A 12785-nucleotide genomic window follows, 5' to 3' on the forward strand; every position below is an offset into this window, starting at 1 on the left:
GATTTTAGGATTTTTCACTTTTCGGTTATTGGATTTTAAAATTTTTTCATTTATACGACTTTTCAGTTTTTCGATTTTCCACCATTTCGATTTTGCAATTTATTCGATTTTTTAGTTTTTCGATTTTTCAATTTTTCCTCTTTTTTTCAGTTTTTAGATTTTGCAATTTTTCATTTCTTCAATTTTTCGTTTCGGCTTTTAATTTTCTCAATTTTTCAATTTTTCGATTTTTCAATGTTCTGATTTTTTAACTTTTCTTTTTTCTAACGTAAAATGTTTAAATTTTTTAAATTTAAATTTTCTGAAGTTTCCAATTTTTCGGATTGCAAAATTACAATTGAAACGTCGAAAATGAAGACACAAAAAGCATAAAATAAAGACTTGAAAATTAAAAATTGAAAATTCTAGAAAATTTAAAACGAAAAATCGCAAAATCTAAAAACTGAAGAAACACAAAACATGAAAAATTGAAAAATCGCAAATCGAAAAATTGAAGAAACAAAAATTTTTTAAAATTAAAATCGAAAAAACAAAAATTTATAAAATCGAAACATTTAAAAATCTAATATTTGAAGAAACAAAGAAAATAAAAAACTGAAACCAAAAATTGCAAACTGGAAAATTGAAAAATTAAAAAATTGAGAAATCTAAAAATTGGAAATGAAGAACTTGAAAAATTGAAGAAACGAAAAATTGAAAGATTAAAAATTGAGAAACTTAAAAATTGAAAATGTGCAAAATCGAGAAACGAAATATTGTAAAATCAAAAATTGAAAATTTGAAGAACTGAATAAACGAAAAATACTGAAAACATAAAGGAAATTATAATATTCGGGAAAATGGTTGTGTTGATTTCAACCACTACAATAAATTGCCTCATTTATTAATTTTTTTGAGCCACCCTGTATAAGTAATTCTGAAATCTATGAGTGCATTGATAAACCACACTTATAAAGTCATAATATTTTTCTTATGTCAGAGGACGTCATACATTTTTTGGAACAGGATAAACGATAAATTGTGATTCAACCACGTGTGAAGGATTATCTTATTCTTCAAAATTAAAATAATATTAATACTAATATAAATTTTGGGGATGACGTCATCCTATTGTTGGTGGAGATGTTTGTGTGAAACGAGGGACCTATTTTTTCGTACTCTAGCCTACGCTAGGAAGCAAAAACATTTAAAATTAGTTTAAAACTATGAATTACAATACCTTCGGTCAAAATTGGGCGATGGAATCAGTATTTTCCTGAGTACAACCCTGAGATTTATGTAAATTTCAAAGGTGCTTGCATTATTTCGAAGAAATTACCGGGGGTCTTCGAAAAGGAGGTCGTTTGAACATTATCGGCCTAAATGTCTCTAATAGGTTATAAAATTTTATTAGTGTACAAAAATAGTAATATTTTTAAGCAAATTATAATATGAATGTTGTTTAAGTGTTAAATGCCAAGAAAAAATCATAAATTTCGAGCAAAATCGTGTATTTGGACGCTAACGCGCGACTTCCATTTTTTGACACGTGATAGTAAAATCTGTCTCGAAATAGATTTTTTTCGTTACGGAGATCCTCGTTTTGTCGTTCTCGAGTTAAGAAAATAACAATAACAAATTTTTATTTTTTTTATGAGTGTAGTTATCTATGAATAATAATCGAAGCGCTTGCCGCGTGCATCATCACAAGTACATATATAACAACTCTAATTATGTAAAAATGCTGACGCTCAATCAGGTTTCCAGTAGCAAAATCGGTCCAACCCAAGAAACAACCGAAAGAATTCAAAGAATGCAAAAGCCCGTCGAAGAACGCATTTTCGCCGTATCCGTTCCGAAAATTACCTCTTTTTGGCGCGTCCTCGTCGATCCTTGTTTACGAGCCAGCGGTTTGCGTTACTTCCGTGGAAATCCAGACGGCAGCTACATGGCCCGGGGGCTCCTCTCCAGCGCCCGAAAAGCCCAAAACGGTCTCGGCACCGGCACAGAGCACTCTGGTCATAACACTAGAATTCCCAAGCCGCGTAGATTGAGTAAATTAGGAAACGGCACCTACGCGTTCGTCAGTTTTTATTGGTAAAGTCACAGTTTGCACTCTTCACTGTTAATTACGCGCGGTGTGTTGGTGTCGATGTTTTCGATCAGACTGGAACCAGACTTGGTGTCGACTCGCTTCCAGCGCGATTTCACAATTTTTTCAGCGTTTTGGGACCGCCGCCGCCCGCCGCAACGCACTACATTAATTGCACTAATATGGCGATAAGTAGTCTAAGCCGCTTTTTTCCAGGGATTAGCATACGCATTAATCGAGCCCATCGGCACGACTACCTCTTGATTGGTCGCCTTTTGCGCGGAATGGCGCAGTTTAAACGCCATTTTACCGGGCGATACCTGGCCAGGGGCACCGGAAAGCCCGATTTATTGGGGATGGGGGACGAGGACCCTAGGGGACCGGAAATTGGCGCAAGGGTTGTAAGCCGGACGATGCGATTTATGGCACCCGAGTTATGAATGGAGGCGAGCACTTTGAGGAAGGCACAGAGGATTTTCCGAAGTTTGGGGTAGAAAATATTTATTCAGATGAAATTACACGAACTGTTGATTGTTAACGAATTGGCCAGGATTTGTAAAAAAAAAAATGGAGAGAATATACAAGAGAGTTCGGTAAGGTCTAGGCAACCAGTAAAACACACAGCAACTTGGTTCTGAATAGTCTGAATTTATCCGGACTTAATACGGAAAGGTTCGAAGATTCTGTTCAACTGTTACTTAATTAATAATTTTAGTCCTCTGTTTTGAGGCGACAAACTCATTCAAATTAAATAAATTTCTACGTGACATTCTTCCAATGTATAAACAAACACTTGAAATTAAAGCTTGTTATTGTTGCTGTTGAGCTTAAAGTTCCCGTTATAGTTATTAACTTTACCACTTTAGACATGTTTTAAGTTTCTCGTTGCCAAAATAAGTCTACACATTTTAAGAAAAAAAAAAGGCAAAATGTAGCCCCGCCCACCCACCCTGTCTCAATTCTGATCATTTTTTTTATTCGTCGTGAGCCAAGAGGGCGGAGCTTAACTGCAAAATCCCTATTTCTCTACGAGAAATTAAAAACATGTTTTTGAGTATCGTGTTGTTCAAAGAATACTATGTATATTTTGCCTTTTTTTCTTCTAGTAGTTGTTGTAAAAAGGAACTGCATATATTAAGAGAAAAAAAGCTAAAATATAAGCCCCGCCCACCCACCCGATCTCAATTGTGATGATATTCGTCGTGAGTCGAGAGGTGGAGCTTACTTGCAAAACTCCTACTTGGGGTAATTCTTAATTTTTTTTAATCATAGATTTTACCACTTGCTAAAATAATATCCAATTGTCATTTCACAGCAAAAAAAAAATAATAAACCAATGAAATTCAAAAGCGAAGGTGGGTGGGGTTTATTTTTAAATTTTATGTCTAATAGATTCCATTATTCATCAATAAAAAGTCCACCTTTCGTCGTAAAATGAGTGATCAAACATCTAATTAAAAAAAATCATCGCAATTGGGATGGGGTGAGTGGGCGGGGTTTATATTTTGCCTTTTTTTTCTTAATGTACATAGTAGTCTTTGAGCAAAACGATACTCAAAAACATGTTTTTAATTTCTTGTAAAAAAATAAAGATTTTGCAGTTAAGCTCCGCCTTCTTGCTACATGGCGAATCAAAACATCATCACAATTGAGATAGGGCTGGTGGGCGGGCTTACATTGTGCCTTTTTGTTTTAATATGTGTGAATTGCTCCGCCCCATAATTGCAAAATCCATAATTCCTTGCAAAAATGTACCATTTTAACCATGTTTTAAGTTTCTTGTTGTGAAAAGATGGCTATGTACATTAAGAATCAAAAAGCAAAACGTAAGCCCCGCCCACCCACCCTATCTCACTTCTGATGATTTTTTTATTCGTTGTAAGGCGAGAGGGCGGACCTTAGCTGCAAAATCGTTATTACTCACGAGAAATTAAAAACATGTTTTTGAGTATCGTATAGTTCAAAGAATACTATGTATATTAAGAAAAAAATAAAGTCAAAGATTAGGCCCCACCCATACCCGCCCTAATCTCAATTCTCAATTGTAATAAATTTGTCATTCGTTGTTAATTCGAGCGGCAGGGTTTCATTGCAAACTTCATATTTGTCTAAGAGAATTTACCATTTTAAACATGTTATAAGTTTCTTGTTCTTAAAAGACGACTACGTGTATTTAGAAAAACGGAAAAATATAAGCCCCCCCACCCGCCCTATCTGTATTGTGATGATTTTTTTATTCGCCGTCAACCAAGAGGGCGGAGCTTAACTGCAAACTACTATGTATATTAAAAAAAATTAAAACTATAGATTAAGCCTCACCCATACCTGCCCTGATCTACATAGTAATGAAGTTTTCATTCGTTGGTAGACCTAGGGGAGGAGCCTAATGCCAAAATCCATATTTCAATATAAAAATTTACCATTTCAAACGTGTTTTAAGTTTCTAAGAATAAAGAAATGTTAGACTTTTCAGTTTCTCGATTTTTAAATTTACAATTTTACGATTGTAGAATTTTTTCACTTTTCAATTATTCATTGGATTTTAAAACTTTTTCATTTATACGAATTTTCAGTTTTTAGATTTCCCACTTTTTCCACTTTACAATTTATCGAATTTTTTAGTTTTTCGATTTTACAATTTTTAATTATTCGATTTTGCAATTTTTCATTCCTTTAATTTTTCGTTTCGGCTTTTGATTTGCTCAATTTTTTCAATTTTTAAATTATTCAATGTTCTGATTTTATAAATTTTTCGTTTTTTCATTGTAAAATCTTTCAATTTTTTTAATTTAAATTTTCACGAGTTTTCAATATTTCATTTTTCGGTGTTTTAATTTTTATTGTCTTCAATTTTTCGATTTGCAATTTTTTGTTTCTGTTTTTTCTGTATATTTTAATTTTGAGTTTTTTCTTAATTGCGAAATCCATATTTCTTTGCAAAAATGTACCATTTTAACCATGTTTTAAGTCTCTTGTCTTGAAAAGATGGCTATGTATACTAAGAAACAAAAGGTAAAATATAAGCCCCACCCACCCACCCTATGTCAATTCTGATGATTCTTTTTATTCGTCGTAAGCCGAGAGGGCGGAGCTTAACTGCAATATCCCTATTTCTCTACGAGAAATTAAAAACATGTTTTTGAGTATCCTGTTGTTTAAAGAATACTATGTATATCAACAAAAAAATAAAGCCAAAGATTAGGCCCAACCCATACCCGCCCTAATCTCAATTGTGATAAATTTTTCATTCGTTACCAGATCAAAGGGCGGGGCTTAATTACAAGATCCATATTTAAACTTGTTTTAAGTTTCTTGTTCTGATAAGACGTCTACGTATATTAAGAAAAAAGGCAAAAATAAGCCCCGCCCACCCGCCCTATCTCAATTGTGATGATTTTTTATATTCGCCGTGAACCAAGAGGGCGGAGCTTATCTGCAAACTACTAGGTATACTAAAAAAAAAATAAATAAAGCCAAAGATTAAGGGCCGATTTTACAATCAAGTTAAAGGAGCTTTAAAACTAAATTTGAATTTTTACCATGGAAACACGTTGTTGAAGCAATGGTTTAAAGCTACCATTAATTAAAATTCCTTTAAGTTTTGATTATGAAACTAGTCGTAAGTTCCACCTCATCTAAATAGTGATGAAGTTTTAATTCGTTGGTAGACCTAGGGGAGGAGCTTAATTGCAAAATCCTATTTCCTTATAAAAATTTACCATTTCAAACATGTTTTCGGGGGTCTAAGAATAAAAAAATGTTAGATTTTTCAGTTTCTGGATTTTTCGATTTTACGATTGTAGAATTTTTTCACTTTTCAGTTATTCAGCATTTTAAAACTTTTTCCTTTATACGACTTTTGCAGTTTTTAGATTTTCCACTTTTTCAATTTTACTATTTATCCAATTTTTTAGTTTTTCGATTTTTCAATTTTTAATTTTTCGGTTTTGCAATTTTTCATTTTTTCAATTTTTCGTTTCGGCTTTTAATTTTCTCGATTTTTTCAATTTTTAGATTATTTGATGTTCTGATTTTATAAATTTTCTTTTTTTCAATGTAAAATGTTTCAATTTTTTAAATTTAAGTTTTCACGAGTTATCGATATTTAATTTTTCAATTTTTCTTGTCTTCAATTTTTCGATTTGCAATTTTTTGTTTCTATTTTTTTTTTTATATTTTAATTTTGAGGTTTTTTTCAATGTACTGATTTTATAAATTTTTTTTTCAATGTGTAATACTTCAATTTTTGGATTTTTAAATTTTAAAATGTTTTCAATTTTTCAATTTTATTATTTCTCTACAAGAAATTACCATGTAAGACATGTTTTTGAGTATCGTGTTTTTCAAAGGATACCATGAATATTAAGAAAACATTAAAGCCAAAGATTAAGCCCCACCTATCTGTCTTAATCTAAATAGTAATGAAGGTTTCATTCGTTGGCGGACGTAGGGGAGGAGCCTAATTGCAAAATCCATATTTCCGTACAAAAATTTACCATTTTAAACATGTTTTAAGTTTCTTGTTCTGAAAAGGCGACTAAGTATATTAAGAAAAAAGGAAAAATATAAGCCCGCCCACCCACCCTGTCTCAATTGTGATGATTTTTTTTTTTTAATCGTCGAGAACCAAAGGAGCGGAATTTAATTGCAAAATCCTTATTTTTTTCTCTACAAACTACCATTTTAAACGTGTTTTAAGTATCGAAAATTAAAAAAATCATCACAATTGAGATGGGGTGGGTGGGCGGGGTATATATTTTGCCTTTTTTTCTTAACATACAAAGTATTCTTTGAACAACACGAGACTCAAATACGTGTTTTTAATTCCTTATAAAGAAATAACTATTTTGCAGTTAAGCTCCGCCCCTTGGTTTACGGCGAATAAAAAAATCATCACAATTGAGACAGGGCGGGTGGGCGGGCTTACATTTTGCCTGTTTGTTTTAATATGTTGTGTAGACTTCTTCTTCTATATTAAGAAACAAAAGGCTAAATATAAGCCCCGCCCACCCACCCTGTCTCAATTGTGATGATTTTTTTTTATTCCTCGTAAACCGAGGGGCGGAACTTAACTCCAAAATTCTTATTTTTTTTGCGTAAAATTAAAAACATGTTTTTGAGTATCGTGTTGGTCAAAGAATACTATGTATATTAACAAAAAATTAAAGCCAAAGATTAGGCCCCACCCATACCCGCCCCAATTTCAATTGTCAAGTGTGATAGATTTTTCATTTGTTGTCAGATCGAGAGGCGGAGCTTAATTACGAGATCCATATTTGTTTAGAAGAATTTACCATGTTAAACATGTTTTAAGTTTCTAAGAATAAAAAAAAATCATCACAATTGAGATAGGGTGGGTGGGCGGGGTTTATATTTTGGCTTTTTTTCTTAACGTACATAGTATTCTTTAAACAATAGGATGCTGAAAAACCTGTTTTTAATTTTTTGTAAAGAAATAAGTATTTTGTAGTTAAGCTCCGCCCCTTTGCTTCACTGCGAATAAAAAAATCATCAGAAATGAGATAGGGTGGGTGGGCGGGCTTACATTTTGTCTTTTTGTTTTAATATGTTGTGTAGACTTCTTTTCACAACATGAAACTTAAAATATGTTTAAAATGGAAATTTGTGTAAGGAACATTTTAGCCATGTTTTAAGTTTCTTGTTGTGAAAAGATGGCTATGTATATTAAGAAACAAAAGCCGAAATATAAGCCCCGCCCACCCACCCTGTCTCAATTGTGATGATTTTTTTTTATTCCTCGTAAACCGAGGGGCGGAACTTAACTCCAAAATTCTTATTTTTTTGCGTAAAATTAAAAACATGTTTTTGAGTATCGTGTTGGTGAAAGAATACTATGTATATTAACAAAAAATTAAAGCCAAAGATTAGGCCCCACCCATATCCGCCCCGATCTCAATTCTCAATTGTGATTAATTTGTGAAGATCCATATTTGTCTAGAAGAATTGTAATACCATTTTGAACATGTTTTAAGTTTATAAGAATAAAAAAAATCATCACAATGGAGATGGAGTGGGTGGGCGGGGTCTATGTTGTTGCTTTTTTCTTAATGTACATTGTATTCTTTAAACAACACGATACTGAAAAACCTGTTTTTAGTTTTTTGTAAAGAAATAAGTATTTTGCAGTTAAGCTCCGCCCCTTTGCTTCACGGCGAATAAAAAAATCATTACAATCGAGATAGGGCGGGTGGGCGGGCTTATAATTTGCCTTTTTATTTTAACATGTTGTGTAGACTTCTTTTCACACCATGAAACTTAAAATATATTTAAAATGGAAAATTTGTGTAAGGAACATTTTAGCCATATTTTAAGTTTCTTGTTGTGAAAAGATTGCTTTGCATATTAAGAAACAAAAGGCAAAATATAACTTCAATCCAATTTTCAAATTTTTTTAAAGAGTTGTATTTGTCGGATTATTAAACATTTCAGTCGAAAGAACTTCCGACCAATCTTTTTCTTAGTTAGTCGCCCGTCCTAACCCATTCAATCCCACTACAGGTGCAAACACTTTACTTCAACGTACTACTTAGAAACCCTCGGTACCCACCCAAAATCGTGTTTTATAACACATTGTAAATAAGTAAGACTCTTGAGCACGACGACACCGGAAATTAGTTTATAGCCTTGTAAAGCGATCTAGGTGTTTTATTGGCACCTGAGTTATGAATGGACGGCCCGACAAGGGTTTGTGAAGTGGGTTCGTGGAAAGTCTGCTTAAATTGGACACGGTTCCAACTGTTTATTCACAACCAGGAATTATAAATTTTCGTAACGGATCTTACCTGACAAAATTAGTTTCCAGGTAGTTTGTTTGCGCCGGAATTATGAATGGCTACGTGAAGTTTGACGCTTGCCCATGAACGGGCCTCATTGAACGACCACACGGTAATAAAAAGCAGGAATAAATTAAGACGGTGTTTGTAATGACCGGATTGAGGCGATCGGGCTAAAAATATACTATTTGAGTATAATTACAGGAATTAATGGTGATTAAGGAGTCAATCAGAAGTGTGAAAAAAATCGGGAAAACCGGTGATGCAGGCAACCAGTAAAACACCAATCGGTGACAAACACTAGTTTAAATTTGCCAATTTCACGAGTGTTACGCCTGAAAGCAAAATAATGATTGGATTGAGGCGATCGGGCTAAAAATATACTATTTAAATATAATTACAGGAATTAATGGTGATTAAGGAGTCACTCAGGACTGAAAAAATCGGGAAAACCTGTGATGCAGGCAACCAGTAAAACACCAATCGGCGACAAACACTAGTTTAAATTTGCCAATTTCACGAGTGTTACGGCTGAAAGCAAAAGAATAATCGAATGTTAACACATATCCGTCTTTTCTACATCTACGTCAAAACATAGTTAATTTCGATTAAATTTCCGCGAAATATCTCACTCGTAACGAGGAAAAAAAACGCCAGTTAAGAAATCATACTTGGTTTTAATTTATGTACAAAATAACAACAATACAAGCTTCTACGTTATACGTATAATTTTATTGTAACGGTAGAAACAATAAGAAAAAAATTAAGACAGGATTTATAATAAATTAGTGTACATCCAAACTCTACCAACTAGTCAACCATTCCCAATTTACAATATAAAAACCTTCATTACAAAGTATTTACACGATAGTAAGGCACATTCTGATTGAAAACGTAATAAGTACTTCCGGGAAACGATATGTAAAAAACGAAAATTGAAGGAGGGCGTAGAGGAAGGTTCACCATTTTGGCCTGATTTCTTTGAAGACCCATTGCTGGTAGGCGTTGTTTATATCACACGGCATTAAGGAAAGATGGGACGTTTGTGGGTGGAGAGCTATACACTTCTTGTGGACTCGGTGGAGAAGTGTATGGGTGTTTTCGTCGTACAACCATGGCCCATCCACCGTTCCCATACGACAAAACGCCAGTTTAATACCTTGAGCGTCGGCTTCGATACACCGCTCACCCACCCCTAGTTGTCCTTTCGCGTTAAGCCGCATTAATTGGTTGTTACCGAACCCGTGACAGTGCTGAATGGCCATTAACGCCGGAGGGGCGTGGCCTAACGTATCCAGACACTTAGTCACAGCGACTGAGCGCAGCTCCCCGAAGTGGATATTCGGCGGAAGCTCTGGATATTTATCCAGAACATCGTAGGCGACGTTCTCCATAAACCAATCGAAATTTTTACAGTTGAGACGTTGTTTCAAAGCCAACTGCTCAGTGATGTCGCCCATGTCCAAAAAGCGCGCCATTGGTTCGCGCGTGTAAAAATACTCCTTGTATTTATCATCAAACCAGGTTTCTATAACCCGTTTGTAGTTGATTGTGATCAATGGCCCCTTCTTCTTTTGAGCGAGTTTCCCGAAATTATACGGCATGAAACTCCGGTACACGTGACCCACTCGGGAGCACGGAACCCACTCGATGCTGCCCCCACACTGCCAGATTTTGAAACTAAGCTCGAAGTTTTCCCCACCCCAGACTAGCAAACCGGGATCGTAGGCCCCCAATTCCAGGAAATAGTCCCGGTTTATGGCGAATAACCCTCCTGCGTGAGTCGGGCTTTTATAAGGTTCACTATTGTGTGCTCTCGTGTTGAGTTCGCGTTGTGGCACCTCGTTTTCTTTGTACAGCATACCCCATTCGAAAATCCCGCGGAAGTGGCGATCCTCCCCGTACACAGGTCGGTATTCGAAGGTTTTATGGTCAATACCGTCGATCACGGGGACTGTCATTATAGTCCGGTCCCGATAAATCGGGGCTAGGAGAGGGGGTAACCAGTTCGTGTTGACTTCGCAATGGGCATCCAAAAACACGATAACCTCACCTTTGGCCTCTTTAGCCCCCCGGGACCGAGTTCTGATTAGCCCCTCTCGTTGCGAATTACGAATCAAGCGCACTTTCCCATTGAACTGCTCGATGTAGTCTTCCAGGCGCCCCTTCAAGTTTTCTTTGTCGCTGAAATCATCTACCAGGAGCACCTCTTTGAGCATTTGAGGGGGCGACCGGTTGATAACCGAGTGTACAGTCCTTAATAAAACAGACCATCCTTCATTGTGAAAAACTATAATCACGCTGGTCGTGGGTAAGTTCAATGGGTAGTCCCAATGTCTACACTCGGATAATCGCGTGTCTAGGATTGTTCTATCCAGAGAAATCTCGTCAGAGCAGGCCACATTCATCCCATATTCCGACTCCGATTGATCAGCGTCGTTCTGCTGGTCCTGTCTCAAGTGATGCGGCTTGCCCCCTTCACCCGGGCCCTCTCGATCTTCCGCCTCTTTAGGCTCAAAATTCCCCAGTCCTGACACTAGTTTGGGCCGCTCGCGGTGCGTCAACCTCGCCACTACCGGCGACTCGAAACTCAAACTATTGTCTTTGTTGTACGTGGACAACAAGTACAAGATCATCACCAGGATGCAAACTCCAGCTGCTATTCGTATTGTTCGGGACTTCCGGCTGAGATACAAGCGCATGAATACCATTTTTGTGGCAGTCTGGAAAGTAGTAGGTGAGCAACTACAGGGCGGTGGCGGGTCTTACCTAGGTCATAGGGGTCTGGGGGGTTAAGTTTCCATTGATCGCGTTGGCGAGATTCGCTTTGTGTTGTTTTTGAGTCTTTTTTTTACTGAGGGTGAGAAATGTCAACACGTAAACACTTGCCGGTGTTTGACATTGACGTTTCGCGGTTGGTAATGCAGCTCACTGTCGTCACGTCAGTAGTGGTGGCGCTACGCGCCACCAGGCGGCGCTCGTCTTGGTAAAATCGATGGTACGCCAATCTTCTGAGAAATATTTAAAAAATATGGTAATTACGCCGCACGCGACTTGTTTTATTTGATTAGGCTTCGAGTAATCAGCGAGCTTTAATAAATCGTGGTGTGTCGGTGGTGTTCTAGTTTGGGGTAGGGGAGAGTGGGGGTAATGATTGCTTCGGGTAAATAATTTATCGTTCTTTGTGGCTTAATAACAGAGCCGGATTATAATAATTGTAATTATCTTTTACTGACTTTCACGAAAATGATACATTTTGTGACTAATGGATGTTTGAATGATAGGGGCAATAAAATATTAATGGGTTTTGTTGAAAAAGGGGCGCCACAAATGCCTCCATTATCGCTTTTCGGGGAAGTTGTGGACGTAATTATTTCGGGTTGAATTTTTCATGTGTGCAAATAGGGGGTAGGGGTGAATGCGAGATTGGTGGGGCGATAAAAGTAAATCGTAGTTGGATATTTGATGTCATTGTATGGGTCATTTACTCTAGAGTAAATAGCTTTTGTGTTACATAATAATTCCATATATTGCACTAAACTTGGGGAATTTTGGGCCGCGTTCAGTACTCCGGAAATTTGACGCAAGCTGCTACTATTCCATCTGTTCGGTAAACGGGCTATAAATGGCGACGGTCATTTTAATTTTCATTCAAAAGCTAAGATCAATCACATCAAACATTCGAAAACCGTAATTAGAAAATTGGAAAATCGAGATGTTTAGAAACCAGAACTTCGAAAAATCGAAAAACTGAGAAATCGCATTGGCCCAAAATCAAAAAATTCAAAATTGAAAAGTCAAAAATCTTAGATTTAAATACTTAGTCGAAAAACTGAGAAATCGAAAAAACGAAGAACTGAAAAATCGAGTAATCAAGACACCAAAAAATCATTCATTTGAAAAACCGAAATATTGAAAAA

The 12785-nt window shown here is 36.0% G+C and overlaps 2 protein-coding genes across 2 annotated transcripts in view; both read right to left on the reverse strand.

The window, feature by feature from the left end:
- Positions 1-2258, reverse strand: part of LOC135140867 (protein decapentaplegic) — a 69207-nt gene extending 66949 nt beyond the window's left edge. Inside the window, exon 1 of the mRNA XM_064071594.1 lies at positions 1846-2258. The gene's annotated coding sequence lies outside the window, so the exon portion shown is untranslated. The remainder of the gene's footprint in view (positions 1-1845) is intronic.
- Positions 2259-9522: 7264 nt separating this feature from the next.
- Positions 9523-11771, reverse strand: LOC135140898 (N-acetylgalactosaminyltransferase 7). The gene is made up of 2 exons (XM_064071638.1): positions 11635-11771; positions 9523-11588 (listed from the first exon to the last, which is right to left on the reverse strand). The coding sequence occupies exon 2, from the start codon at positions 11574-11576 to the stop codon at positions 9825-9827; it is 1752 nt and encodes a 583-aa protein (XP_063927708.1). The 5' UTR covers positions 11577-11588; positions 11635-11771; the 3' UTR covers positions 9523-9824.
- Between the last annotated feature and the right edge of the window lie 1014 nt (positions 11772-12785).

Source organism: Zophobas morio, unplaced genomic scaffold (assembly GCF_036711695.1).
Source record: "Zophobas morio isolate AGI-343-1 ecotype UQ-CSIRO unplaced genomic scaffold, CSIRO_AGI_Zmor_V1 ptg000041l, whole genome shotgun sequence".
In the NCBI taxonomy this organism is placed as follows: Eukaryota; Metazoa; Arthropoda; class Insecta; order Coleoptera; family Tenebrionidae; genus Zophobas; species Zophobas morio.

Excerpts from the sequence above, each read along its gene's own strand:
- LOC135140898 (XM_064071638.1), bottom strand. The coding sequence starts at position 11,576 with ATGGTATTCATGCGCTTGTATCTCAGCCGGAAGTCCCGAACAATACGA.